The 26,129-nt window shown below is 40.6% G+C and overlaps 1 protein-coding gene across 1 annotated transcript in view; it reads right to left on the bottom strand.

Moving 5' to 3' along the window:
- Positions 1-7,410: 7,410 nt before the first annotated feature.
- Positions 7,411-26,129, bottom strand: part of LOC106945148 (CUB and sushi domain-containing protein 3) — a 305,581-nt gene continuing 286,862 nt past the window's right edge. The window contains exons 56-69 of the mRNA XM_015028609.1: positions 25,504-25,686; positions 25,221-25,397; positions 21,648-21,827; positions 21,375-21,548; positions 21,090-21,263; positions 16,384-16,457; positions 14,885-14,996; positions 14,587-14,766; positions 13,303-13,362; positions 11,851-12,009; positions 10,640-10,776; positions 10,138-10,225; positions 9,385-9,520; positions 7,411-7,966 (exon numbers count right to left, since the gene is read on the bottom strand). Of these exons, the coding sequence (XP_014884095.1) occupies positions 7,807-7,966; positions 9,385-9,520; positions 10,138-10,225; positions 10,640-10,776; positions 11,851-12,009; positions 13,303-13,362; positions 14,587-14,766; positions 14,885-14,996; positions 16,384-16,457; positions 21,090-21,263; positions 21,375-21,548; positions 21,648-21,827; positions 25,221-25,397; positions 25,504-25,686 (1,994 nt within the window). The 3' untranslated portion in view covers positions 7,411-7,806. The remainder of the gene's footprint in view (positions 7,967-9,384; positions 9,521-10,137; positions 10,226-10,639; positions 10,777-11,850; positions 12,010-13,302; positions 13,363-14,586; positions 14,767-14,884; positions 14,997-16,383; positions 16,458-21,089; positions 21,264-21,374; positions 21,549-21,647; positions 21,828-25,220; positions 25,398-25,503; positions 25,687-26,129) is intronic.

Below are 26,129 nucleotides of genomic sequence, written 5' to 3'. Positions count from 1 at the left end.
AAAGCTGAATAACCTCCTTGTCATGGCAACAGGTTTTGCAGCAGCCTGGACATTAACTGCTCATTTGATGCAGGTGTGTTGGAGAAGGACGCGTTCAAAAGTTGCAAGACAGTGGCGCTCAATTGCACAGAATTGTGCAATTTGAAATTACGAAAACATAAATTGGCTTAATGAAAACCCCGCCAACTTAGAAAGAAATTTCTTTCTTTTTTGAAAATAAAAAAAAAAAAAAAAAAAAAAAAAGTTGTTGCGCTGGGAGGAGGTGGTTTTTCGGCCGTATCGAAATAGATATTTCGCAAAACTGTAAAAGAAACACTTTATTCACGCCTCAGGAGTCACGCGATCAACGGCCGGATGTTACTGCAGGCTAAAGCCAACGAAGAAGACAACTTCCTGTTGCAGCTGGCTCCACCAGACTTCTCACATCATTGCACAGTCCACCAACAGTTGTCATTCGAGTTGTGTCAATGTGCTCTTCGGTAAAATCGCCGATTACAATTTCCCCAAAACGACACAAACGTAGCCTCTGTATTAACTCGGTTTGAATCGGGCGCCAACGTCTCCTCTGACGGCTGATATGACCCTATGGGTTTATTCTAGGTAAACAGAGGGTACCACTATGAACACAGAACGGAGAGAGGTTTATATTTTCTTTAGTTCATTCTCACTGACTGGCACACACTGCTGACTCCTTAGGTCACCCACAGCAACAAGAATTACCTTCAAAATGGTTTACTTGAACTTTTGTGGTCATCATAGTGCGTTATCTAAGGAGCATGTGGCTAAATGTCAATGTGCTCTATTAGATTATTGTGGCCAGCTCGGTGCAAGACCAGAAAGTGCTTTCCATGAAAATAGAGCACGGTATAAAGTTTGTTAAATTAATTTCAATCGAATGGTATTTCACATATAATTTATGTCGCACAGAAAATGGTGTGTTTAGCTTTTCTACTATCAGCTTCTACACTAAAAAAAAAAGAGTTACAAGAATGATTAGGTTCAGCTAAAACAGATGTAGGATATTTATGCAGTCTGTGAACCTGCAGATTTCATCCTAACAAAGGGATTTACAAATTACCTTGTAAAAATATATTTTTAAAAAAACCCATTTTACCACTTTACAACCACAAATTTAAATAATGAATATAAATAAATTCAAGAATAGAGGAGAAACAGGTCACTGACATGTATCATCTGGTTTGAAATTTTGGCCTATTCTTCATTACAAAATTGGATGGAAAGCAGCTAAGAATATCAGTTTTAAAGTCTCCACACTGATTTTCAATCCCATTTGAATATCTCCGCCTCAATTCTGGCTCATTCTAACACACATAAACATCCTTTAATGCAAACCATTCCACTGTAGCTGTATGTTTAGAGTCGTTGCAGTTGAACTTCTGCCCCATGCTCAAATTGCCTGCAGCTTCTAACAGGTTTTCTTCCGCACTGCTCTGTGCTTTCATTCCTCTCACCATCATCTCTGTCCGGGTTCCCTGTCCCAGCTTTTACAAAAACATCATCCTGGTACGATGCTCCAGCCACCATATTTCACATATTATGGTAGTGCTCTCAGGATGTGTTGTTAGGTTTTTCAGCCACCATTAGCAATATGCTCTGCCTGTTTTTCTTGCCCAAAGAAAGTACCTCTGGCTCAAGGCTCCTGGCTCTGCTGGACGAAGGCACTGATGGAGATATGTTGCTGCCACTAACAACGTGCACTCATTCTTTTATTCTTTAGGGGAAAAAAGGGGAAAAAAAGAAAGTACCATTGGCTTACTGCTTCTGTTTTGTTTTTTTCCTGCGTCTTCTTCCCATCTTCTCACATCAGATGACTGCTTCTACACCTGGTTCTGCTGGTTTCTACCTATTAAAAATGAACTGCTCCTCTCCACTGTCGCCACATGCTTGCAAAGAGTGAGGGATTGCTACAAAAAGTCAACAACTTAATGCAATCTGTTGAAGCAAGCAGATTTTTTTCATGTACCATATATTTACTTGCAAATTACTATGGATTGATTAAATCATAATTTAATGTGGCTTTAAGTAGAAAGTATTGAACTAAATCTGAATGTAGTTGAAAGGTAGGATAGTATTTGGATAAATTGAATTGATTGGTTCTATAAAAATACTCAATATTGAATTAGTCTGATAAACATGTAGTCCAAGTTTCACCAGGATTACTGTACCAACTGAATTTCAGGAAAAGTAAAAAAGAAAGAAAGAAACACACGTTTTTTTTACAAAAGCAATTAGCCTTTTTTTAATTTTACATTGCATTGAAAATTTACATAATAGATTCATACATTTTACAAATAATTTCCTCATAAAAATATATTTCTGTACAAAACACTTTTTTATTCTATATTTTCTCTTTTTTTTTCTCAAATGGTGAATATTTCCAATGTCCCCGGGCAGGAACGGCTATAAGTCTTTGAAATCACATGGGTGTTATTGCGCTAAGTCCATAGGAAAAGCTTGTGGCAAAATAGACTGAAGCGTAGAAAAAAATATATATATAGCCTTGTTGGGAGAGAAGAAGAGGGTGTTGGCATTAGGGGTGTGCAGGAACTTGTGTGCATGCAGAAAAAAACAACAACAACAACAACAACAAAAGCACAGAGGAACCCATGACTTTTATTTTTTGGTAGGCACTGAGTCAGATTCTTACCAAAAAGGTGAGCAAAAAAAAAAAAATAAAATAAAATAAAAAAAACACACAAAAAGAGCAGCAGCAAGGACCGATCCGAAATGTAATGAAAAGAAATATCGGTGAAGTGAAGTGCGGGATGGTTGCTGGGTGGGTAAACAAAGAAGCCCCGGCTATACTGCTGCTTTTAAATCAGTAATGACTTTAAAAGGAGTTTTGTGTCGGCTGGTGGCAGCTGGCGCCTGTGGTCACAGCAGCGGGGGTGTTAAAAACAAGAGTGGATGTTTTCATGCTCCCTGGCACCTGGACTCACTTAAAAGCGCACAGTTACTTATCATCAGAGACTTGCTCTACAGATTCTTCAAAAACAGAAAAAATCATTTTTTGGGGGGAATGGGGGAGGATTTACATTAAAAGCTGCTGAGCTTTGACTGAAGATGACATTTGGCTCTATTTTATTTATTTTTTTGGTCAATTAGGAATCGGGCGCAACCTTTGTATTTTCGAAACCTTATATTTTCTCATTTGAGAGAAAGATGATGTGTAGTATTCCCCCAGCAAGAGTTTGTGGCATGGCACCTTGAGCAAGACAAACGACCTTCATTAAGAGAACACATAATAAAGATGCATTACATGTGTCACCAGAATGTGGCAGATCAGAATAAATTCAGCTAGCCATATGAAATTAGGCAAAACTGTATGAATTGCAGGTAAAATACATAAAAAAAGGGTCAACGTTTTGATCTGTTTGATCATTTTTAGCTTAGAACTTGCTGAAACAAATGTGAATCTGGATGTTTAGCTCACTGTTCAAACCGTTGTGTGCAGTTGTCTCGCTTCCAAACTGCAGCCAGTAGCATCTGCTTCTGAAACTCTAAATTAACTATTTGGATTGTGTTTCTTCCCCCCCCCCCCCTAATTGTTCAAATCACATTCACTGAACTGTTGTAGATGAAAAGAAAATAAATTCATAGAACACCAGAAAGATCAAAACTCTGAAAGTTCAGAACAAGAGACGTTTTGTAAACTTTTTTTTTTTTTTCATATTTGTGAAGCAAGACACATTTTTAACTGCACCAGATGTGAAGGCTATCGTAAGGCTGCCTCCTTCCAACAATGTCATTATCTATTGGTACCCTGCTAAAAATGTCCAGATAATGTTAAAATAAATCGATGGATTAACTAATAAACCAAAGAAATAAGTACTAATGTACTGTGCTGTGTCTTTCTTTCAAAGTTCTTGGGAAACCTGTTTAGAGTATGCAGGATCATTCACTCTGAAATATCAAGAAGATTAAAAACAAATCTGAAGGGAAACAGAAAATGGCTCATCACGGTGTCTTACGGTAGCATAAAAATCCCAAAACTACAGTAAAATCAATTAAAAAAAAATGGTTTACCAGTTGCAACATCCTTGGTCCTTCCTTAGCCATCCAAGTGGAGAGACCTTAATCCCTGGAAAACGTAGTTTAGACTCTTACATATTTTAGAAGACTGTCCTCTTGGCAAATAGCAGTTGTACAATTAGCAGTAGGGAAGCCAATAACTGTATCACCACTGATTTTGTTAGAAAAAGAATAATGAAGTAGGAGTTTCCCCCTCTTGACTTAAAGGACAGTGTGAGATTCTGTTACTGTAACAAAGGTTAATTTATACTAAGGCTTTTTACACAATAGGTATGGAGGGTGCATTAGATAAAAGATTAGATAGTTTCCCTTCTTATCTGCTCTGAGCAGACGTTCCATCTCACGTCATTACACCGATTCTCTGCGGGGTTTTTTTTTTTTTTTTTTACGCCTCCTCAGTATTTGATGCGTTACCTACAATCAAGAACAGAGCAATGTCAATGTACAACACACGTTTTCTAGCGCCGTCACACAAAGTACACATAATGCAGGCAACCAGCAATCATCACTAATTTTTCTGCCCAAATGGAAACGTCTGTTTTCACTAATAAGTTAAAGGGTGTTTGATTTCTCTGGCTCGACGGTGCTTTTTTGAGTGTCTGCCTTCTTTCAGATTTCATCTGGTTTTGCAGCTCTAAAATGTTCTGGATTATCAAACTAACTTTAATAACTTTTAAAGATTAGTAGAAGAAATACAAAAAGCCAGTATTCAAGTAGGGTTAGTTCAATTCTAAATTAAATGTGATTAAGGTTTTCGGAGTTTAATTTCTCTAGCGAAATGCGGGTCTAATTATTGACAGCTATCTAAAATCCAGACATTAATTTAAAGAGAAGACACCACAAAATAGACTAATAGATCTAAAAAAAAAAAAAAAAGAAATATGCCATGCCTTGATCTCAAGGCATTCCAGGAAAAATGAGAAAATAAATCATTTTTAGGTTCTATGACATTTGTGGCAGTATCTCAGCAGTTTTTAACTGTTACTTGTCTAACTGCTTGTGGAACCTAGCTGTGCTGCAACGCCAACACTAGCTGGTATATAAACCCTGGAATTGAATTGAAGCGCACTCCAGTTAGTAGCAGGGCAAAGATCAAATCTGAACAGCTACAAATCCAACAAACTAAAGATTTTTTTTTTTAATAGCTTAGTCAAAGTCTGGACTTTAATCTCATTGAAATGCTGTGCTGCGACTTTAAAGAGGTCACTGGGATTCAAAGCCTCTCCGGTGTGGCTGAATTACACCAACTCTGCAAAGAAGAGTGAGCCAAATTTTCTCCAAAGTTAAGTTTTTATAATGTTTATAATGTTTGACGACACCTGTTGCCACCTAGAGAGGGACAGCTAGATGTTGGTGTGGATCAAGAAATCATTTGTCTGGTATTAAAATTAGTTTGATAATAAAAAAAAAACATGGCTGTCCAACACAAAAATGCAAAACCAGAAGAATCTATGAGGGCAAATATATATATATATATATATATATATATATATATATATATATATATATATATATATATATATATATATATATATATATATATATATACATATATTTCTTTTTTTTTTAGAGCACTATATAGATGATCACGTACAAAGTGCTGAGAGTTTTAATGTGCAAATGTCTGCAAAGAATCTCTCGAATTTAGGGTTTTAAAAGGTGTCAGTGAGTTTAGGGTATGATTGTTGCTGGTAAGCGTTGCATCTCCGTAATGATAACACCACTTACTGGGGCTGCTTCAGTGAGAAGGACAGATGGTGAGGGGGGGGGGGGGGCCCCCATGCTAGACACGATTTCCAAATAAACCAGATGCATGTTGCAGTGGAACCAACGGTACCGTCGGTGGGCGAGTGTGGAAAGCATATAGCTGTTAACGTATTTTACTCCGATAGTTCTTTTTTTTTCTAAAAACTCTTGATATAATCTGTCTCCCTCCCACCCCCCACCGCTTACCCTCCCTTTGTGGTAAATATATAGCACAAAAATATAGGTGGTGAATGCTCCCCGGATATATATGCAATAGATTTACAGATCAGAAGATTCTGCAGCTGTAACAAACAAAGAAAGTAAGCACTCTCAGAGTGCAGGATCACGTGGAACACTGTCCACAGACGTAGGGCCAGAGCCCCGACTTTCTAGACCTGTTTCTTAGTTTATGATTCCTGCCTACAAACCTGTTTCTGTCTGTCTGCCTGTAAGCCCCCTGCTTTTATCTCGGAATAAAGATAGATTGGAAAAAAAAAAACCCAAAAAACAGGACCTTTCTGTCCCGGGGTTAGTCCGTCTCTCCTTGCGAAATGTGCTTTAGTACTGGAGCTTTTTATATTTCCCAAAGTCATTTTGCTTCCTCCCCTTTTTTTAGTCCGTCGGAGTCCTCCGCTTTCGTTTAGCCTCTCCTTCCGATCAAAACCTCTTGGTAAAAATCGCAGGATCAGGAACATCTTCTCCTCCAGGCCATATCCCGACTGACCTGATCTGATTCGTCTCGTATAAAGGAGGAGAGCCGATCTCCCTCAGTAGATTACTTCAGGTCAGACAAGCTCTGATTGGTTGCGTTAGGACTGTAAGATCTCATCTTTTTTTTTTTTTTTTTCCTGCTAATGACTTACTCTCTCTGCTTCCAGTTCAGTTAGAAGCCTTCTTCATCACGTTAGAGGCAGTTTATCCATTAGACGAGTCAGTCTCTCATCTCTTCTGTTAGTGCTAGCTTCACTTTAGACTCCTTGTAAGTTTCACTTTGCTCTAATCCCAGCTCAGTCAGGATTACAGCTTCCTCTCCAGGGATGCCCCATCCCTATCATCATCCCTCGCTTAGCGGATAGTCTCTTTTCAAAGCAACTTTTGCTTCTGTCTAGAAGCATTAGCCTTCTTAGGCTCCATGTAAGAAGGAAAAAAAATAAAAAAATAACAGGGACCAGTAACACCAGTCTCTGCTTGTCACTGAGACGGGAGATGGTTCCGTTTGCTTGTGAGGTTGATGTATTCCCGTGGTATTCGCAACCAGTTAGTTGGCTTCAGCAATATCCTGCTGGTGACAGTATTTTTATATATATATATTTTTTTTTTGACTGTCGGTTTATTTTCACAGTGTCCTCAATGACATATATCCCTTCTAGATAATGTCATAGGTTCTCCTCAGTTTCTGATGTGTGATTACGGCTGGAACACCTCTTCTCTGATCTCTCAATCTTTGCTTCAAGTAAAAATTGAGGTGAAACGCGGGGTACCAACCAGCAGGTCATGGCTTCCCCGCACGCGTTGGTCTTAGAAACAGCGATCGGGGTTAAATACGAGCTCAAACATTTTTTGTGTGTGTGTGTGTGTGTGTGTGTGTGTGTGTGTGTGTGTGTGTGTGTGTGTGTGTGTGTGTGTGTGTGTGTCTGATTTAGATTCGGATCAGAAAGTTTCTACAACTTGCTCTGAGTTAGAGATAGAAATGGAGCTTTTTTTTTTTGTCACCTTGCAGTCTTTTCTCTCACTAGATGCTGACAGCTTTAAGCAAACCGACGCTGGATTTTGGTTTCAGCTGGAGAGTCGTTCCTCTGCGTGGGCGAGGGTTGGGAGCTGGGATCTTTTCCAAAAAGAAAGGATCGGTTGGTTGGTTGGTTGGTTGGTTGGTTGGTTGGTTGGTTGGTTCTTGTACACACCATGATGCTTGGCCTCGGTAAAGTTTGCCCTTTTACACCGTCTTTGCACCAGCTGTGGTCCCATTAGAAATGCGAGTCGTTCATTTTGACTGAGGACAGCCGCTCCTCAGACCATGGTGCAGACAGTATTTAAATTAGGATCGAATCTGACGGCCTTTCCCTCGACAGCTTTGGCATTGGTGTTGTACATGGGATTCTCGAAGGCAGCTTGGCCGTTGTTGTTTTCGTGCACCGAGCAGCCGGTGTACTGCGTTTTTGGAGTAGTTCTGCAAATATAAAGAAAAAAAAAAAAAAGAAACATAATTACAAGATAAAAGTGAAGGAGATGGCAATATACACATATCTTTCACCATCTGCAATAGCAGAAATCGCACACAAAACTCCACTGACATCTTTACTTGTCCGGATCTACAATTATGTTCAAAGTAAATAGAAGATTTTCTTTTGTAGAAATGATATTTCACCACGGGAAATAACGTTACTGTTCGGTATAGTCAACAATCACGAGATGCACGCTGTCGATTCTGTGTAATTAAGTTGTTATTGCATGAGGCACGTTAAAAAATAGCAGCGTGCTGTTCTATTAGTAAGGCCATTTATTCTGTGAAAAAAAAACAACAAAAAAACAAAAAACAAAAAAACATCTCGAACAGGTGGCACTTTGTTAGGGAAGAACGCATCAAAAACATTTAAAGAAGAGCAGAAAATGATTGGCTGTTCAGGTGAAAATAATCCTAAATGCTTAAGATGCAAACCAAAACCTGTCCAACTGAATCAAAGAACAGTCAACATGGCAAAAACGTTAACTGTCTCAACGCCGGTGTGACTGAAGGTTTTTAGTTACATGAGAGTGTTGGAAGAAAAAGAAAATACTTATGCAATGCAAAACTGTTTATCAAAAGGCTAGAATTCGCTTCATTACGTTACAGTAAGATTGTTAGTTTGGGGATCACAGACGATCAAACACTGGATTCCAGCAACATTACACCATGAAGCACGTTGCCGTGGCATTGGGTTCTTACCGTTTGATTACATAACACAAATTAGTTTTCTCCATTTCGACTTACGTTAAAGAGCAAACGCGGTCCTCAACAAGACAAACGCCACAAACATTATCCTGGTTTCGAATCATCAAAAACTGCTGTTTCTGAAGCAGCAGTTATTTTTCATAAATGTCCAAAGCAGCCGGCAGACAGTGATGAATGAAGCCACTGAAGCATACAGGAGAAGAACCGTGTTGTGTTTCTTGGTAAGCTCATTCCAAACAGCCCATCCAAAACTAATCCCTTCAGCAAGTTCTCCTTCTCTCAAACAGATATTAACAGCAGAACAGACGTTATCTGCATCTGTTAACAACCTTAACAGTCAGTTCTGCTTTAACCTTGCCTGGGAAAAATCCAATTTACCACCTTCTAAACAAGGATTGTGTTGCAGCAGACAGCGACTTAGCTGTCTCTTAGCACCTCAGCAATCAAACCACCGATGCAGGGTTTGTTCTCGCAAATTAGGCATCTTCTTAAAATGTTAATGATGCCTTTGTGTTTTTTTTTAAGACTTTTTTTTTGAATAAAAGATATAGAAAAAGTAGTTATAAACTGACAGGAACATGTTCTTCAAAGGGAGATGTGCAGGATTATTTATCTTGTCATCTTTTCTTTTTTTTTTTCCTCCTTGCATGGCCTACCTCTGCTTGTAGAGATAGAATCCAAAGCCAGTAAAGATCAGAGCGAAGAAAGGCACCAGAATAGCAATAGCCACAGAACTGCTGTTGGTACCAAGCTGTGGAGGTGTCGAGTTTTGACTCTCTGACATGTTTAGACCTGCAACAAATGAGAAAACTTTACTGTTGCTGTCCAAACCGTCTGGGTGACAAAATAAAATGACCTGGTGAAACTACAGGCTTTATTATCAGAGAGGGAAAAAGAACAACAACAACAAAAAAAAAAAAAACACATTGATGGTTGTTTGAAAGAAAGTCTAATCTGATATTAGTGTGCACAATAAAAAGTTGTCACATTTTGTCGACGCCACCAGTTTTAATGCAAATTTTATTTTATGGCGTTGCTCAACACACAGTGCTGTATGACGTAGAAGAAATGCAACCCTAGGGACAAGGAGAGCGTTAATTCTCCTCGTCTTTAAATTTTTTCTATTTGTTAAATGCCAAAAACTTTAGTGAGAACATTTTTAAAGTTTTTTTTCTTCTTCTGTAACTTTCTTCAAATTCATACATTTGGTCAGCATCAGGAATAATTGTCCTCTGAACTACATGACTTGGGTCAGTTTTTTGCAGATAAGTTGCAGTTAAAATGACCATTAGACTGAAAACAACAGTTTTCAGAGTAGGTACGGTAATATGTTTCAAGAAGCTTTTCCACGAAGTTCAACACTTAATGCTGACTTTCAGAAATACTTAAGGCGCTATCGAGACAAGTACCCAGTCTTTGTAGTCCAAACTGTCCGTAGTCTTTTCCCTGAATGAAACCCTGGAACACGTAGGTGGACCCATCAGGCTCTGCTGATACCTGGGGCAGAAAGGTGAGTGATCACTTTTATACAGCAATGAGTGTATAACTCATTGTAAGTGGATAAGTAACACAGTGTTTGTTCTAAAGGTAAAATCCTCCAAATATTACACGATAAATTGTGCTTTTTACAAAAACAATAAAAAAAAAAAATCTGTTATTTCTTAAAGACAGACAATAAAATAAAATGGTATACGTGTGATTTATAAAAAAAGGTGCTTGTAATGCACACACAATAGTTGGGTGTTGATAAATTTGGGGGTTAAAAACAATAATCTTTCAAACCTCTGACAAATATCAGTTAATCATGTTTCAAAGCACCAAATTAAAGCCCACTAACCGCTACATGCCACACCTTTCAGCCTAGATATAAACACATATACAGACTGGTAAATGTATAAATGGTAAACTTACATATCCATCCATAGTCCAGGAGTCCTCCATGATCTTGGCTGGAGAGATGGCTGAATCTTTCAGTTGGCTTCCCTGGTTAACATAGTTCACCTGATGCATCAGAAGTAAAAGCCTGGCCTCTGAAGCCTTGTAAACTCCTGAAAAGCCATAAAAAAAAAGAAAAAAAAAACATTTTTTTTCTTTTTTTTAAATCCCCATGATTTATAACAAGAGGATTTCACATCTTGCTTGTAAATCATTAGATTGATCAGCACGTGTTTCTTTTTCCCTGGAGCATTAATGAAATCCGTGCACCTTCCCTGTTTATCTGCAGAGAGATGTTTTATACTGACATAAAAAGAGAACAACACCTCGGATACAGCTGTATAATAAATTAACATTGATTAAAAAGACATAGAGGCACCTGGCTGAATGCTGACAGCATATTTAGACAGAAATGTGCACGTGCAGTAATATCACACATCATCATTGTGATATATGCCATCAATAAGACAGGTTTAGAGGTGTTGGTCGGGATGTTTTTCATCTTAAGCAGAGACGCCTGTTTTCCCATAACTCTAGTCTTTATGCTAAGCAGTACTGTGAATGTGTCAGCATATTTAGATCCCAGCTTTACGCTCAGCACGCAGACATGCTATTTATGTTTAAAATGCTGAACAGCTGCCTTAATAGCACGACTCGGAGGGGAAAACATGCGGATTTTAAGCAGCTGCAACTCGGGCGCGGCGACGAAAAGTGCAGCTTTAGCCGGTATTGATCTAAAGCTGTGCCTTTGAGCCACGCGACAGACAATAAAAGCGTGATTGCAGCACGGATTTCAGATATAGTTCTTGTTGCTCCCTGCTACTTCTGGAACCAATTCGAGCTTCGACAAGACGCGTGCCGCGTCAGGGTCTCAAATCCGACCGGCACCATTAAGGGACTCGGAGAAAGCACGCGTGTGAGTGTGCGTGTTTGTGTACGCGAGACAACAACAATAATCCGCCGTTAAAAAGCGGCGTGCATCCGTAAAAGTGTTGCCAGAAGGAGCCCGATACCGCATTTAGCGTCCGAGCGTGTGTTTACTGTATTACCCATGAATCAATGCAGCAGCTATGTAGCGCTGTAGCATAAACTTGATGTATTACCATCACATATCCTCATCACAGTGCATAGATCCCCTTACGAAGGTATTCATGGAGTGCTTAGAGTTGAGCGACGACGCAACATGCCTGACAGGAGCAGCTCCAGGTTGCCGTTGCTGAGCGTCACGTTGACTCTCCCGGTCGTGGAGTTAAAGCTGGTGATGCTCAGCGTCATCGGCTGCTTCCTGCCCCGGTAATTGTAGGAACCCTTCCATATGTAGTTAGGAGCAAAAACATCGTCTGGAACTACAAGAAAAGAAAAGAAAAAAAAAAGATGAGGAGTTGGCTCCACAGTCCTGCTTTCTTGTCAAACTGTTTTACTTCTAGTATATTTTTGAGAGCATTTGACTCAAACCTTTTTGTTTCTTTTTTATATAAAACTACCTTAGCTGTCTTACATCTAAATTCTCAATGTGTATTTCTATGCACATTATCGTGAACACAGTGCAACGAATTTGTACGTTTTGGAAGTAGATTTTATTGTAATAAAAAGTAATCGCCCTCCTGGGCTTGAGAATGTTTCATATTCCTCCGTCTGTTGATGAGGAGGAGGGGGGGGGGGACGATTTACACATGTAGAGCAGCGTGGTGTTTTAACGCACAATAAAGCTATGAAACTTTAAAGCTGTTTTAATGTAAGAAAAGTGAACTTTGAACCAGTTTTGGTGAAGCGTGAACTTGCGGGTCCCTAGTATGGGGAACGTGCCTCCTTCTACATGTCTCTCCAGTATTGCTTTGTCTCCTGTATTGATAGGTCTGTCCTTGTGCTGTTGTTTCCCCTGCAGCTGGTGGTGCATTCTGGATGGGCCTTTGCAGAAGAGGTCATTTATTTTCTCTGGCCTCAGCCTCCCTGGAGCTTCTCCTCAGTTTACTGGGCAGAGTTGCAAGTCTTTATAGAACTGTGTCTATGTAGAATCACATCTTGCCTCCCGGTAAGTAAAAAAAAAAAAAAAAAAAAAACTAGTCTCACAGGAGCCAAATCTCAATTAACTACACAACATATGGAAAGTTGCTTTTGCCCTCTCCGTATTAAAGGGGGCTCTTTTTTCAAATTTAAAGTTCTCACCCTATATCAAAACGTGAATGAAGCAACACAATCACTTGATCTTTGCTTAAGGATGCTTGTTGATTTTCCATGTGTATTTAGAATTAAACAAGCTACAGAAACAGCAGCTAATAAAACTATAACAAAAAGGAAAGCAAGATCATTACAGAAGTTTGTCTTCCTTTTGGAAAGTTAGATAAAAAAAAAGTATTAAGAACTAGGAAGAAGTGTGTTAAAGCATTGTCAAATTGACAAAAAGGCGCGAGAAAAAAAAAACAAAAAACCCTGTGGTGCAAAACTGAGTAGAGTGAAAAGGAGCACAGCAGAATCTATTGAACCATGCACTAAAACCAGACTGGAACAGAAGAAATGAGGATGGATATGAGTAAAGGAAAATGGTACTCTTTCAGTGCCGACTGGATGGACAGCAGGGAGACGGATGGACGTACAGACAAACGGACTGATAAACATGGAGACAGACTGAGAGAACTGACCGTTAAGTTTTGGGCTGGGTGTTCCCGGTACCGGTTTCACAGGTTTCTTCTTCTCTCCAGCTACGCATTCACAAGGCAGAGACAAAATATTCAGGCAAACTTTCAAGCCATGAATAAAAAAATAAATAAATAAATAAATAAATAAATAAATAAATAAAAATTGGTCATGCTGAATTTGCAGGGATTTCCAATGAGGTCCAAAACTTTTCCTCGGAGAAAGCATTCCACATCAGAATTCAGGACCAGTCACTCTGAGTCACACATGTGCATAATGAGCGAGGAGCATTTTGAAAAGGGTCAGACAAAATAAACCTCTTTAACGAGCAATTCATAAGCGGAGCAATGCAAACAGAGTTCACGACCAATAATTGTTGTGCATACTGGACCCATTTAAAAAGCAGCTGAAAGGCCTGAGCTCTGATGGGCTGAGAGCAGCTGAGATCATCCTTTCAAGATGCAGCCATTGTTTTCAATGAGGGAGGAAAAGAAAAAAAAAAAAAAACACGCTATAGAGAACGGCCTGTGTTCTGGAATCCCAATTCGGATCAGAAAGCACCTCACTTTAAAAAAAAAAAGATCTTCAGGGTAACGACGGGGTGGCTGCCTTGGTGGATTGATTAAAAAAAAACAGAATAAGAAAAATGCAGCTTTTTCTAGGAGCTTGTAGACATTTTTGCTTTATGCTCATTTCTTGACTGGTTGTAGATGCATTTGAAAAGGAACTGGCCTTTTCAAATGCATCTTCCTTTTGTAAAGTTAAATAAAAAAGAGGTTTCAGTTAATTAAAAAATTAAGCACAGCATGTTTGTTTTGATGAGTTATTCATCCACAAAGTATCTGCAATTTTGACATTTTAAAAGCCTCAAAACTAAAAGTTAAGCATTACCTTCAACTTTGCTATGCGGGAGGCTTCCAATGAAATGTGATGTTTCTTAGACATTTTCATGGCCAAATTCAATACTTTTCCAGACTCAGATTTCCAGAGTCCTTGTTCCTATTTATTTGTTTACCGTGTGTAAAAACGTACAACCTGCCAACCTTGCAAAGGGACAAAACAACACAGATGTTTTTTTATTTTCTTATATCACTTTATATTAAATCCTTTACCCTCTATCCTGTACACCATCTGTCCACCCCACCAGTAAATATATATCTAGCTTTGAGCTAGACACGTTCAAGTGCTCCTCTCTCTTCACTCAAGAGAATCAGCTCAGCATAGGACAATAAAGTAAATGCATTTAATGCTGATGGGGCCACTGAGAGGCAGAGAAGTGAATCATGCACCTCTACATATTGGCATCTTTCCCGTCCAAGTGCTATCACTCTTGCAGACCCGGTGCTCGGAGCCGCCCGCCAGGAAGTACCCGCGCTGACAGCTGTACACCAAGGTGTAGCCAAATCCGGGAAGATCCATCCCCACCACGTCCACATGGAGCGGGCTCTCCGGCTGCTTACAGGCGTGGGCTGCAAGGTACAAAACATGATTTTTTTTCTTTTTTTTTTCTTTTTCTTTCCATCTTCGGTGAGGGTCAGTAAAGGCTTAGAGTGGACAGACAAAGAGCCAACATATGTGTTTCTTTACGTATGCACTCGGGTTGTGTCCCAGTCCACGTCAGATCGGGTTGGCAGGTTCTGGATGACGATCCCTGAAGCAAATGACCCGACTGGCACTGAAATGACACCACGCTCCCCACCTGAGCACAAAAAAAGACATAAAAACAACGAAATACGAGCGGTGTTTTGTTTGGCTGCGGTGCGAAGGTACCCTCCTCTCCGGAGGGTACCTGACACTATGAGGAATGTCTTGAGTTTATTTAAGGAGGGACAGACTGAGTTAGGCTGGTAAGTACTTCTTAAAGTGCCTTGTAAAAGTCCTCTTTCCCTTTTTCACATGTTTCACGTTACAACCTCAAACTTTGTTGGGATTTTTTTTATGGCACAACACAAAGTTAGTGCTCAACAAAAACAAAAAACACAAAAAAGTAAAGTTGGATGAAAATAATAAGTGGCTTTAAAACGTGTAACAAATACAAATGTGAAAAGAGTGATCTGATTTATATTTGATCTGTGTGCCATGAAATCTCAGGGTAAACGCAGCTGTTCTGTGAAGACCTCAGAGGTTTGTAAGTGAACAAACAGCATCATGAAGGCCAAGGAACACAACAGACCGGGGAAAACGAATTCTGTTCGACAAAATCTAAAGAGGTCCTGTTTTACCTAAGTGATGTATTGTATGAAGCCAACATGCGAAAGGAGGTAAAGAAAAACTAGCACGATTCGTCATCCGTCTGAAGCTTCCGGCGCCGAGTGAGAAGGCAGAACGTTCCAGCAGTTCTCCGTCTTCAGTTTCCCCATTGTGGGCATTTCTATTCTGAACACACCATCCCCACTGGGAAACATAGCGGTGGCAGCATCGTGATTTAAGGATGTTTTTCTTCAGTAGGGACAGGAAAACTGGTTATAGCTGGGTTTTTTGTTGTTGTTTTTTTAAGTGTAGATCATTTCTGGAGGGAAGACCTGAGACTTAATGTAGCTTAATGTAGCTTAATTAATTAATTAGCTTAATTAAGCTACTTAATGTAGCTTCTCTTTGCAAGAGGACAGGAATCCTAAATATACAGTCAAAGCTATGATGCCAGAGTTTAAAATCAAAGAACAGTCAAAGTCCAAGTGGAATAAAAACCGCAAACCTACTGAATTGGTGAAAACTGATGTTTAAAGATGTTCTCCTTCCATTCTGTGTTTGGATTTATTTTGCAAAAAAAAAAAAAAGGCAAAAAAACGGCAGTCTCAAAGCTGTTAGACCTACGCCAAAAAACTTGAAGCTAAAATTGCAAAAGCAGTTTAACTATTTTTTACACTTCATAATTATGCACTAAGTTTGTGCCGATCTGCTACACCATCACATAACATTCCACGACAAATTCATGTGCAATTTGTTGCCACTAATAAAACATACAAAAAATACATTTGACTTCTTACTGCAAATCAGAAAATAAAACCAATTTAATACACAGATTAAATCAACCAGTTGGGCATGGAGGCGAGTTTGGAGTCGGCTTGTCAGGGCAGATATTTTACCTTAAAACCAAAGGTCCGGTTCAGGGAGCCGTAGCGAGGCGTTCCCGGGTTATCGCAGCTGGTTTTGGTTGGTTCTGCAAAGCAGAGTGTACAGCGTGAGCCGACACACACACACACACACAGAGAAAAGAACAAATCCAGGAGAAAGATAAATTAACTGCAACATTTTTAAATCCTCTCCTTAAAACTCTCCACTTCTCTCCCCTGTTGTCATGGTAACAGGGAGCTGTGAGCGCCGTCGAGCCAGCAGGGGGCAGTAGTGCATCGCGAGAAAACGAAGGGAGGCCTTTAGAGTTTCTGCCTCTGACAGAGCACGCGCGCGCGCGGCTGGGTGTGGGTGTGTGTGTGTGTGTGTGTGTGTGTGTGTGTGGCAGGGTCATCAGCATGTAGAGCACATCCTGACGCAGAGCTCGATTCAATACAGCTTCCAAAATGACAGATTCACTCTCAGCCTTCGTCTTCCTGTACTTCTCTATCCGCTCTCCTTCCTCACTCTGTTTTTTTTTTTTTTGCCCTCCTTCTCTCTCTTCTTTGTAACCGCTCTTTTCCTCTCTGTTTCTACGCCACTATCTCCGTCTCTGCTCCCCCCACCCACCCCCATTGCCTCGTCTGTCTTATTTAAAGAGCAGGCTGCTTTGCCTCAAAACTCATTCTGGTTCAGTCACATCGTAATACACATCACACTCTAACATACAGCTGCAATCACACACTAATAAATCACCACTGCAGACATGCGCCTAACACTCAGCACTCCTTTTTGAACACATTTCCAGCAGGGAAAAAAAAAAAAAAGCAGCAGCAGCAGCAGCAGAGGGAATCACGCTGTATTTTGTGTGTGCTCGCTCACGAATGAGCAACAGCGTCAAACTTGTAAACTAATTACGTAAGCCGAAAGGTTTCGTCTTTTCCCAGAAGTCAAAGATTGAGTCCTTACATCTGCACTTCACAGGCAGGCCTCCTATTTTTAGATCATCAATTTTACAGGCAACATTAGACTTTACTGCGGCTGTAAAAGTGTTAGATGCGCAGCACATCTTATCAGTGGGCTACGAAGGGAAGCTGGAAGTCTGTTCCGGCAACAGAAACCTTGAACCGGTCACAACTCGTCTTCATACTCGCTCGCCCTGGATCGAATGCGCGTCTGTGAGGCGGTCCGTCGTGAAAATAAAACCCATCGGAAACATGCTCGGTGTCTGCTGTTGTCTTTCACTTCTAATCCATGGTCAGCGGCAGCTGGATTGAAGCTGGATGTGTGGTGGTGATTTACTCAACGCTCAAAGTCACAGCCTGTACCGCCGTTGCCTCACTTGTAAGCAAACACTTTTGGTGTGGTTTCTTTAAAAGGGAACTCCTAGATCCCTGTTGAATTGAACTAAAAAAAAAAAATAAATAAAAAAACGTCCCTTAAACTATTCTCAGCTGCAAAGCCTCGAGTTCTCAGGTAGTATGTGCTGAAAAAACACTCATAGCTCCTTTATTCCTTTTCCCATTCTGGTTGCCCACCATCCAGATTCCATAGAAACACGGTTATAAGAAAAAGTAAAGCATGTACATTTTCTTTTTCCAAAAACACTGAGATTTAGAAATATTTTTAGTCAAATTCCCATTATTTTCCCAGACTGCACTGGAACCCTGTACATTTATTTTTATTTATTTATTTATTTCCCTTGCACTGTCACATGCGTGAGTACAAGTACTAGATTGAAAATAAATTTTATAAAAAAAATGCACATATGTACACACTCAATGCAGAAAAAAGGAGCAGACTGTAGATGAACAGCCTATTTTCATGTGTTGTCATCGAAATCAACATATAGGCTGGTTCCCCCCCCCCCCCCTAACTCCCCCCACAAACCGGTTTTGATACTTTTCATTCAGAAGATCAAGTGCCAATCGGCTCAGTCAAGAGCATACAGATGTGCAATTTGTTAGTGACAATGACTTGTGAAATAGCGTGCTGCCATAATATTCAATCTGCGCAGTCGCAAATGACCTTTGTGAAACAGTCCGCTGGAGTGCTTTCAGTGAGTCGCGGTGCAGCTGGAAAAAAGGGGGCCAGCCAATTGACGAGCTGTGATTACACATTCACAAGGCTTTAAAAAGTTTTAATGCCTAGCAAAAATATTGATCCCGGTAAATGAAAAAAAAAAAAAAAAAAAGCAGTTTTATCAAGAAAAGTTGCCAATCTCAAAAAATAAAAAAATTACCGTTTGCTTGATCTCTCTTGTTTGGAATCCGTCAAGGCTCCTGCCAAAGGTTGCCTTTTCATTAGCAGGAATCTCTGAGATGAGCTTCCACTCGCTACTCGCCATGATTTCAATAAAACTTTTTTTACTTTCACCGAGCAGAAATTGCTCAGCGAAAACAGACCCGCGCGTAGACTGAATCGTGGCCGTTGCCTGTGTAATAACGGGCGCGTAATGGTGATAATTAGGCACCGGCGCTAATTAACTGGTGGCACAAACGACGTGTGTCTGATAGGTTCCACACCGACAGGGGAGTGAACAGACTGAGAATTAGCAGAGAAAAAAAAAAAAAAGAACAACAAAGCGAGACCGTTCAGCCACAGAAGTCTGAAAATAATTTTGTGCGAGTGCGCCGCCGTGGCATAAACAACAGGCGAGCGTACGTACAGCAGAGGGGCGGCATTAAACACCCGTCTGCATTACTGCGCCGTGATACGTTATTTAAAGCAAGATATTTACTCTACAAGAACAACCTCTCTGGAAATCTGTCTCTGAAGTGTGGTGCCTTTTAATTTGATCCCAGACTTTGAAGTGGGGAGGATACCCCCCCTCCCGCCTGAGGAAGCTCTGTTGGGCTCCAGCTCGTACGGAGATGAATGAATGATGACGAATGACTCACAAAGTCTTGAAGAGCAATAACTTGAATCATAAATCAATAGACAGAAACATTAAAAAAAAAAAAAACATTGTACTAACACAATGTTTTTTAACACAAAGAGTTGGAGATTTACTTAGAAGAATTAATAGAAATGCCGTCTGTTCTGTTCAGAGTTTTACATGCACTCAACATGGACATTAGTGTAATTTATTGAAACTGTTGTTTTTTCAGGATGCGCTGAATTACACTGTGAATTTCTCATCAACCCCAGGTGGGTGCAAAAGTTGGGTTCGTTATCCTGTTGTAACATTCGGTCACGTCCAATTTTCAACCGCCTGGCTGCTGATCTGAGGTTTCTTCCCCTCCGCAGTGTACCAATACCTCTGGCAGTGAACCAGAGCGCAGCAGGCTGCTGCCATCGCGCTCGCTAGATAGAGTAGCGTTCTTGGGTCTCATCTTCCCTACTAGACGTGTTCTTCCTGGCAAAGTGGCCCAACGGTTCGATCTTCGTCTCGTCTGATCATGAAACATTTTCCCCAAAAAGGCACTCGGCTTGTCCAAGTGGGCAGCTGCAAATTTGATTCGCACTTGAAGGTGTTGATTTTTTTTTTGTTTTTAGCAAGGGGCTTCTGCCTTGGTCGCCCCCCACCGAGCCTGTGTCGATGTCAAACTTACTGGTTTTCCAGCATCTTCGAGTTTATAATGGGACTTGGTCTGTGCGCTTCCTGCTTTGTTCCTGCATATCATGACTAATTTCCTTTCAGATGAGAGTGACCATTTGGGATAGATGGTTGAACCAATTAAGACTACCAACTAGTATCCAGGTGGTGACATCATGCTGTTGGTGTCGTAATCACACTCACCTGTTGCCACTCTAGCTTTGTGTTTATCCTCTCAGAATTATGCTGCAAGCTTGTTGATGGCTTAACAAAACAAAATATTTCCTTGCATATTGCTAAGCGACATGTGTCTAAATATTAGATGTGGAGTAGCTCATATCAAAATTTTGACGTTTTGCAAAAATTCCACAATGAATTCAATCTTTCGCAAGCACTTTGCTGCTTGTTAAAAATATTAACATTGTTTTTAATAAATATTAAAAATAATAAGTTGACCAGTCCACGTCAGCTTGTGTTGACGTGGACCGGTGTTTCTTGTTTTTACACATTAATGCATCATATATTACACTGCAGGAGGTTCTGGATGAATCATCTTCTCTTAATTAGAACAGCCTGCGAGTGCCAGATGAGGCTTTCTGCTCCATCATAATGATCGCCGCGTCTCTCTTTATATTCCTGCTACGTCTTTCACCTACTGGCAGCTGAGTGAAAAGTGAAATGCACTGCGGTTGAAAAATAGTAGGAGGAATTCAGCGGATACCGTCACGAATCCTCACTCGTCACAAACTCCGGATAACTACCAGCGTCAGTCCGGCCTGAGCCTCAAGCTAAGACTGTACAGGTTTGCGCATGCTGCTGGTGTCTCTCAAGTCAACATTAATGCAATACAAAACTGTTTAGATATACTATGACCATTCTAAAAGTAAGCTTTGCTTGGCTTATAAATTACGTGTACATCGACTGCTGTAAAAGTTGTGCGTCGTTTCGGAATGACCCGACTCAAAAACATTTAGATACGAATTATTTCAATATAGATTGATGGAGTTCACATGAAATGGTCAAAGAGATAAACAAAAGTATTTGTACAGGTGAGTAAAATGTCAGGAAAATGTACATATTTTCTTAATTTTTCCTCCAAAATCAAGTCCTCGCACAAAAATAACTTTTTTGACTTAAGCTTTGAACAAGTCTTCCGCTCTCCGTGATTTTACGGTTGCATGGTGAACCAGTCGTGCAAATTACCGATGCAGCGTGGTTGAGTTCCACTCCAGGTGCCGTCGTTCTCGCAAAGTCTGGTTGCCGTGCCGACCAGTATCAGAGGTGGAGAGCAGCTGAAGGACACTTCGGATTGATAAATGAAACTCCGACCCTCTCTGAAGCCACCGACTGGCGTGCCTGGGTCGCCACAGAACTTGGCTGCAAGCGCAAAGACGTACGTAACACATTTCACAGTTCTGGTGTCAGGAATTCAAAAGGCCGGTGCTTGAAATGTGCCAGCGAAGCGCGTGAACATGATGTAATTCTTACGTAGGCACTGCGGAAGCATGCCGCTCCAGGTGCCGTTGGATACGCAGGTCAGGATGGCCGGGAACGAGAGTTCGTACCCCGGTGAGCAACTGTAGCTCACGCTGCTGCCCCACTCGAAGTCACTGCCCTGCAGTACGCCGTTGCTGATGGCGGCGGGAGTCGGGCAGGTCACCGCTGGGAAATAAGCATTTGAAACATTTCACTGAAGCCACATTATTGCTAAAAAGCCTTTTGAGACGTTTTCTTTTAAGATTCTTGACTCAAAATACTTACCTGTACATATGGGCATGTTTCCACCCCACGTCCCGTTCTGGGTGCACATCCTCATAGGCGACCCGTCCTCCTCCATCCTGTAGCCCGGCTGGCACTGAAAGGAAACGTTCTGTCCGATAGTGAAATCCTCACCGTAGCGAAGGCCGTTGGCCGGGATGCCAGGATCCCCGCAGTTTATCACTGTGGGAGAGGGCAAACATGGCGCTGACGTAAAACAAGCTGGTTTACCTCTGAGCGAGTCACAGAAAGAGATACTTTCATGCCCAACGACCAAAAATCCTCAAAATCTTCAAAAGCACGAAAGAAACATAAATCGTAACGGAACCTGCTGCTTTTAAGCAAATGAAAAAAGCGTTTTTGAGTTATGCCTGCTAAACTAAATCTGCGCTTTTTTTCCTTTTTCAATTTAACCAGATAAAAACAAAAAAAAACACTGACATTAAGACCTCTTTCACAACGGTAACCGGGCCAAGAAAGGCAGCAGCACACACCATAGTAGGCAACACAAATAGGCAACAATAACAAAATATAAAACATAAAAAACATAGAAGGTGTAAACAAGCTGAATATTTCTCCTGGGACAAGTTGTGTTATGGCATTAATAATACTATTTATTTATTTTTTTTTGATAAAAAGGATACTTTATAATGTGATTCATTTTGTAACTATTAGTTTTTTCCACTAAATACATTTTAATAATACATTTCGTATCCCTTTACGGGCTGCATATTATCTAAATGTGCAGCTCATAAAGGGATCTGGGAAATGATGGCTGTGGTTGTCCTGGGATGGTTTTAAGGAGTATTAGAATTCCCCAGACAGTACTTTTGGGCCACTGTCCTTCATAGTCTAATAGGCAGTTTTACTGCTTTTAAACCCGCCCCACAGTCTGTCATGCCTCTTAATAGATGCGGTGTAATCTACTGTAAAAGCCAGCCATTTTCCCTTTAAGAAAGACATTCTTATAAACTGTCTTTACTTCCAGGAAGCCCTGATTCTAGATTTAGGCTTCTCAGCACTTCTGTGTCTTTGTCCTTTTATCCCGCCCGGCTGGATATTTCATGGCTTATTTCTTTACATAAATGCATTAAAAGTCAGAAATGTCAGTAGAAATGGGGAACCATAAAGATCATGCCAGATGTCCCTCGGAAAGAAAGTCCTTTTTCCAGACACAATTAATATCTGCAAGCTCCTCTGCGATGTGCATCGGGGCCCGTTTATTGCATAGATCTTTGAATGCCACGCGAGCGAGCGCACCGGAAACGCGGCGCTCTGACTAACACTCGCTCAAGCATGGCTTCGGTCATATTTCACACAGGAAGAGACTTTTTATATTTTATGGTTATTTACTCTGTCGGAGGTTTCCCTCCGGGTTCAAAAAGCAAATTAGCCAAAGTAAACAACGATCAAGGTTATTCATGCCGCGCGATAAAATGAGAAGCAGGAGCATAAATATTTGAGCTTTATTTCATTATTCAGACCTTATAGTGTTGCAGAGTCATTTCAAACTGGGCATGAAGCAGTGTCACAAAGGGCTGTGGAGAACAACTCGTACAGTGATCCGCGTAAGCAGTTTGGAAATGTTAGCGGCTTAATTGCAGCTAACTGTACTGCATAAATTATAGTTTAGACTGCACATTCAGCCGCTAACTGTTTTACATGCAGCTGAGGCTATGCCAAGACGGCCAGCAGGAGAGGTGCAGATCAGATTCTTTTGCTGGCCATCTAAAGAATCTGATCTGAAAGAGCCCTTTCCTTTTAGCTCTCAAAACTTCTGTCTAGGCGCTTTGGATGACTTTCGTGTTTGTGAAGAGGCTCTGATTAATGCTTGGAACGTTGAGGGGGGAGATGCCAGCTCGTATAGCTGTAACTGAAAGTAGCACTTGACATTTTGGTATTTTGATTAAAATCTTTTTTTCAGTTACATCGTTAACGTATCGATCACAGCCGCTGCTGCGTTCGACTCAAGAGTCCACGCATAGATTTATTCCAGGTAATACCGAATAAAACCACTTCTCTCTTTATCTTTCTCCTCGCTGTTTGTTCTCAACTTTCTTGCCGTCCTCTAAAGCTGAATTTCTAAATGAAATTTCTAACTTCCTGGTCGTCTTGTCTGAATGTTCACAGCTGAACTGTAGAAAAATGCAAATTGTTTTGCTGTCAGTTACTTGGAACTGAAAAAAAAGAAAAATAGAAACATATTGTACAGACGTTTACTCATCTGCAAATAACTATGCAGTACTTTGCAAACACTCATTGTCTTTTTTTTTCCATTTTGCTTTGTTCCAACCACAGACTTGGATATGTAACTTTGGAATTTTATGTGACAGACAAGAAAGGATGCATAACTGTGAAATAGAAGGAAAATGATGCTTGGTTTTATTTATTTATTTTTTGAAAAATAAGAATCGGGAATGTTGGTCATGCATTTTACTTTACGTTTATTCTTATATCTCTATGTGAAATGTTGATAAAGCAGATCCATCCCCTCTCACCATCTCTACCAACTTTGACTTTGGTGTGATGGTCTATTTCTGTACTACTAGTTTTAGTTCAGACGTAATGGGATGCACACCTTCCGAAATGCTTCTCTTTTTCTCAACAGTTCACAGAATATTTTCTCAATAGTTTCGGGGCTCATCAAGAAGTTTTATTTTAGGAAATGTAAGGAGAGTTTTTTGTGTCATTTATGGTCAGCTGTGGTTTTGACCATGGAAGTCTTTGGATGATGTTTTGCCCAGTCTCTCTTTCTCATTGTTGAGTCGCTGACCCTAACCATAAGGGTTTTGAGAAGGTTCATCCCTGCTGCATGTTTGTTCCAGTTGTGGATTTTGGCCCTCACTTTAGTTTGAGGCTTCCAAAACTCCTAGGAATTGTGTTGTAACCTCCGCAGACTGACAGAGGCAAATGACTTTTAACCAGCAGAGAGGCTCCGTTTAAATTATTTATCATATCTGCAGGTCGGGTAATAATCAGGCATGGGATTGGCTTGTGAAATTGAGTTCAGCTTTTTAAAAATGTACTTTGATCATAGCTAATTCATGATTCAACAAAGAGGGTAATTACTTTTTACATGGGGCCAGGTTGGTTTTGGATATCTTTCTTCCCTTAACCACCCCGCAGTCCTAACTTGGCGCTCAGAAAAAGCGAGGCAGATGTCAAGGTTGAACAAAGGAGAAGTGACGGGGGGTATCCCGTCAGTTCCCAAAACCATTTAAAAAAAACCCTAGATAAACAAACAAAACGTAAAGCATACAAGGTGTCCACTTCACCACCTCCGGGACTGTGGGAGGGTTAATAAATGAAACGAAAGTTCAGTATGTCAATTTGCAAAACTGGAAGAGACATATCCCAAAAGACTTGCAGCTGTAATTGGGGCAAAATGTGCTTCTACAAAGTATTCATTCAGAAGCATTTTTCTCCAATGTTCAAAACGTGTTGGTCTTTCAAAAAAAAAAAAAAAAAAAAATCTTAGTTAATAATAAAGTTTGTAGTTATGTGCCAAGATACAAAAGAATTTAAAAAAGTACAAAAACATTTTGTAATATGGGGAAAGCAAAGCAGATTACTCACTAGTGCAGTTTGGCTGTGCCCCCGACCATGTCCCGTTGGCCTGGCACAGCCTGGTGGTGGCACCAGTGAGCAGGTAACCATCCATGCAGGAGTAGATGACAGAGTGGGAGAACGTCGTCCCATCAAGGCGAAAGACTCTGCCGTTACTGGGAGTGCCGGGATTTCCACACTGAATGGCTGCACGAAACGCGACATAGAATCCCGTGATTATTGGGGAAAAACATATGTGCTAAAAATGGCTGAAGTAAGGTCGATGGGGAGGAATTATCCACATTCATCCTACGTTTACAAAAGGGCTGAGTGCCGGACCACGTCCCGTTGGGGAAGCACATTCTCTCTGCAGACCCAATGAGCTCGTAGCCCTCTGAGCAGGTGAAGTAGACCTTGGAACGGATCTTGAAATCCGTCTGTTCCCTTGAGCCGTGGGAGGGAATGCCCGGATCGCCGCAAGAACCAGCAATGTCACCTGTAGGAAGAAAATGCATCCCATGGTGTTTTGTACTTTCTTGTATGTCACAAATAAGAAGAAGGGGGACAGTAAAAAAAACCCGAAAACGACATGTCGAATCCTTATGGTCAACAAGTGTAAAATGCCTGTTTACAAATAGCAGCGGATTGCAGACATTATGTTCATGACAAGTCCATATGCTGCTCTAAAACTCTATATGTGTATATGTATGTGTACTGATGGGTAGCAGCTTGTGTAAGTGTGTGTGTGTGTGTGTGGTCCTCACTCTGCCCTTGTACAACCGCCTGGTCAGCAAAACCCTGTCTGACAGACACAGCATGCTCCTGAGAATGCACACACACACACACACACACACACCCACACACATTTCTATACCGAAAAAAAAAAAAAAAAAAAAAAAAAAAAACACACAAATTCCCACACCAGTACACGAGCCTACA

This window comes from Poecilia latipinna, unplaced genomic scaffold (assembly GCF_001443285.1).
Source record: "Poecilia latipinna isolate Pla-1442-1.1 unplaced genomic scaffold, P_latipinna-1.0 Scaffold130, whole genome shotgun sequence".
Taxonomy (NCBI): Eukaryota; Metazoa; Chordata; class Actinopteri; order Cyprinodontiformes; family Poeciliidae; genus Poecilia; species Poecilia latipinna.
Note: the sequence above shows the minus strand (reverse complement) of the source record. Positions and strands in the feature narration are given on the sequence as shown.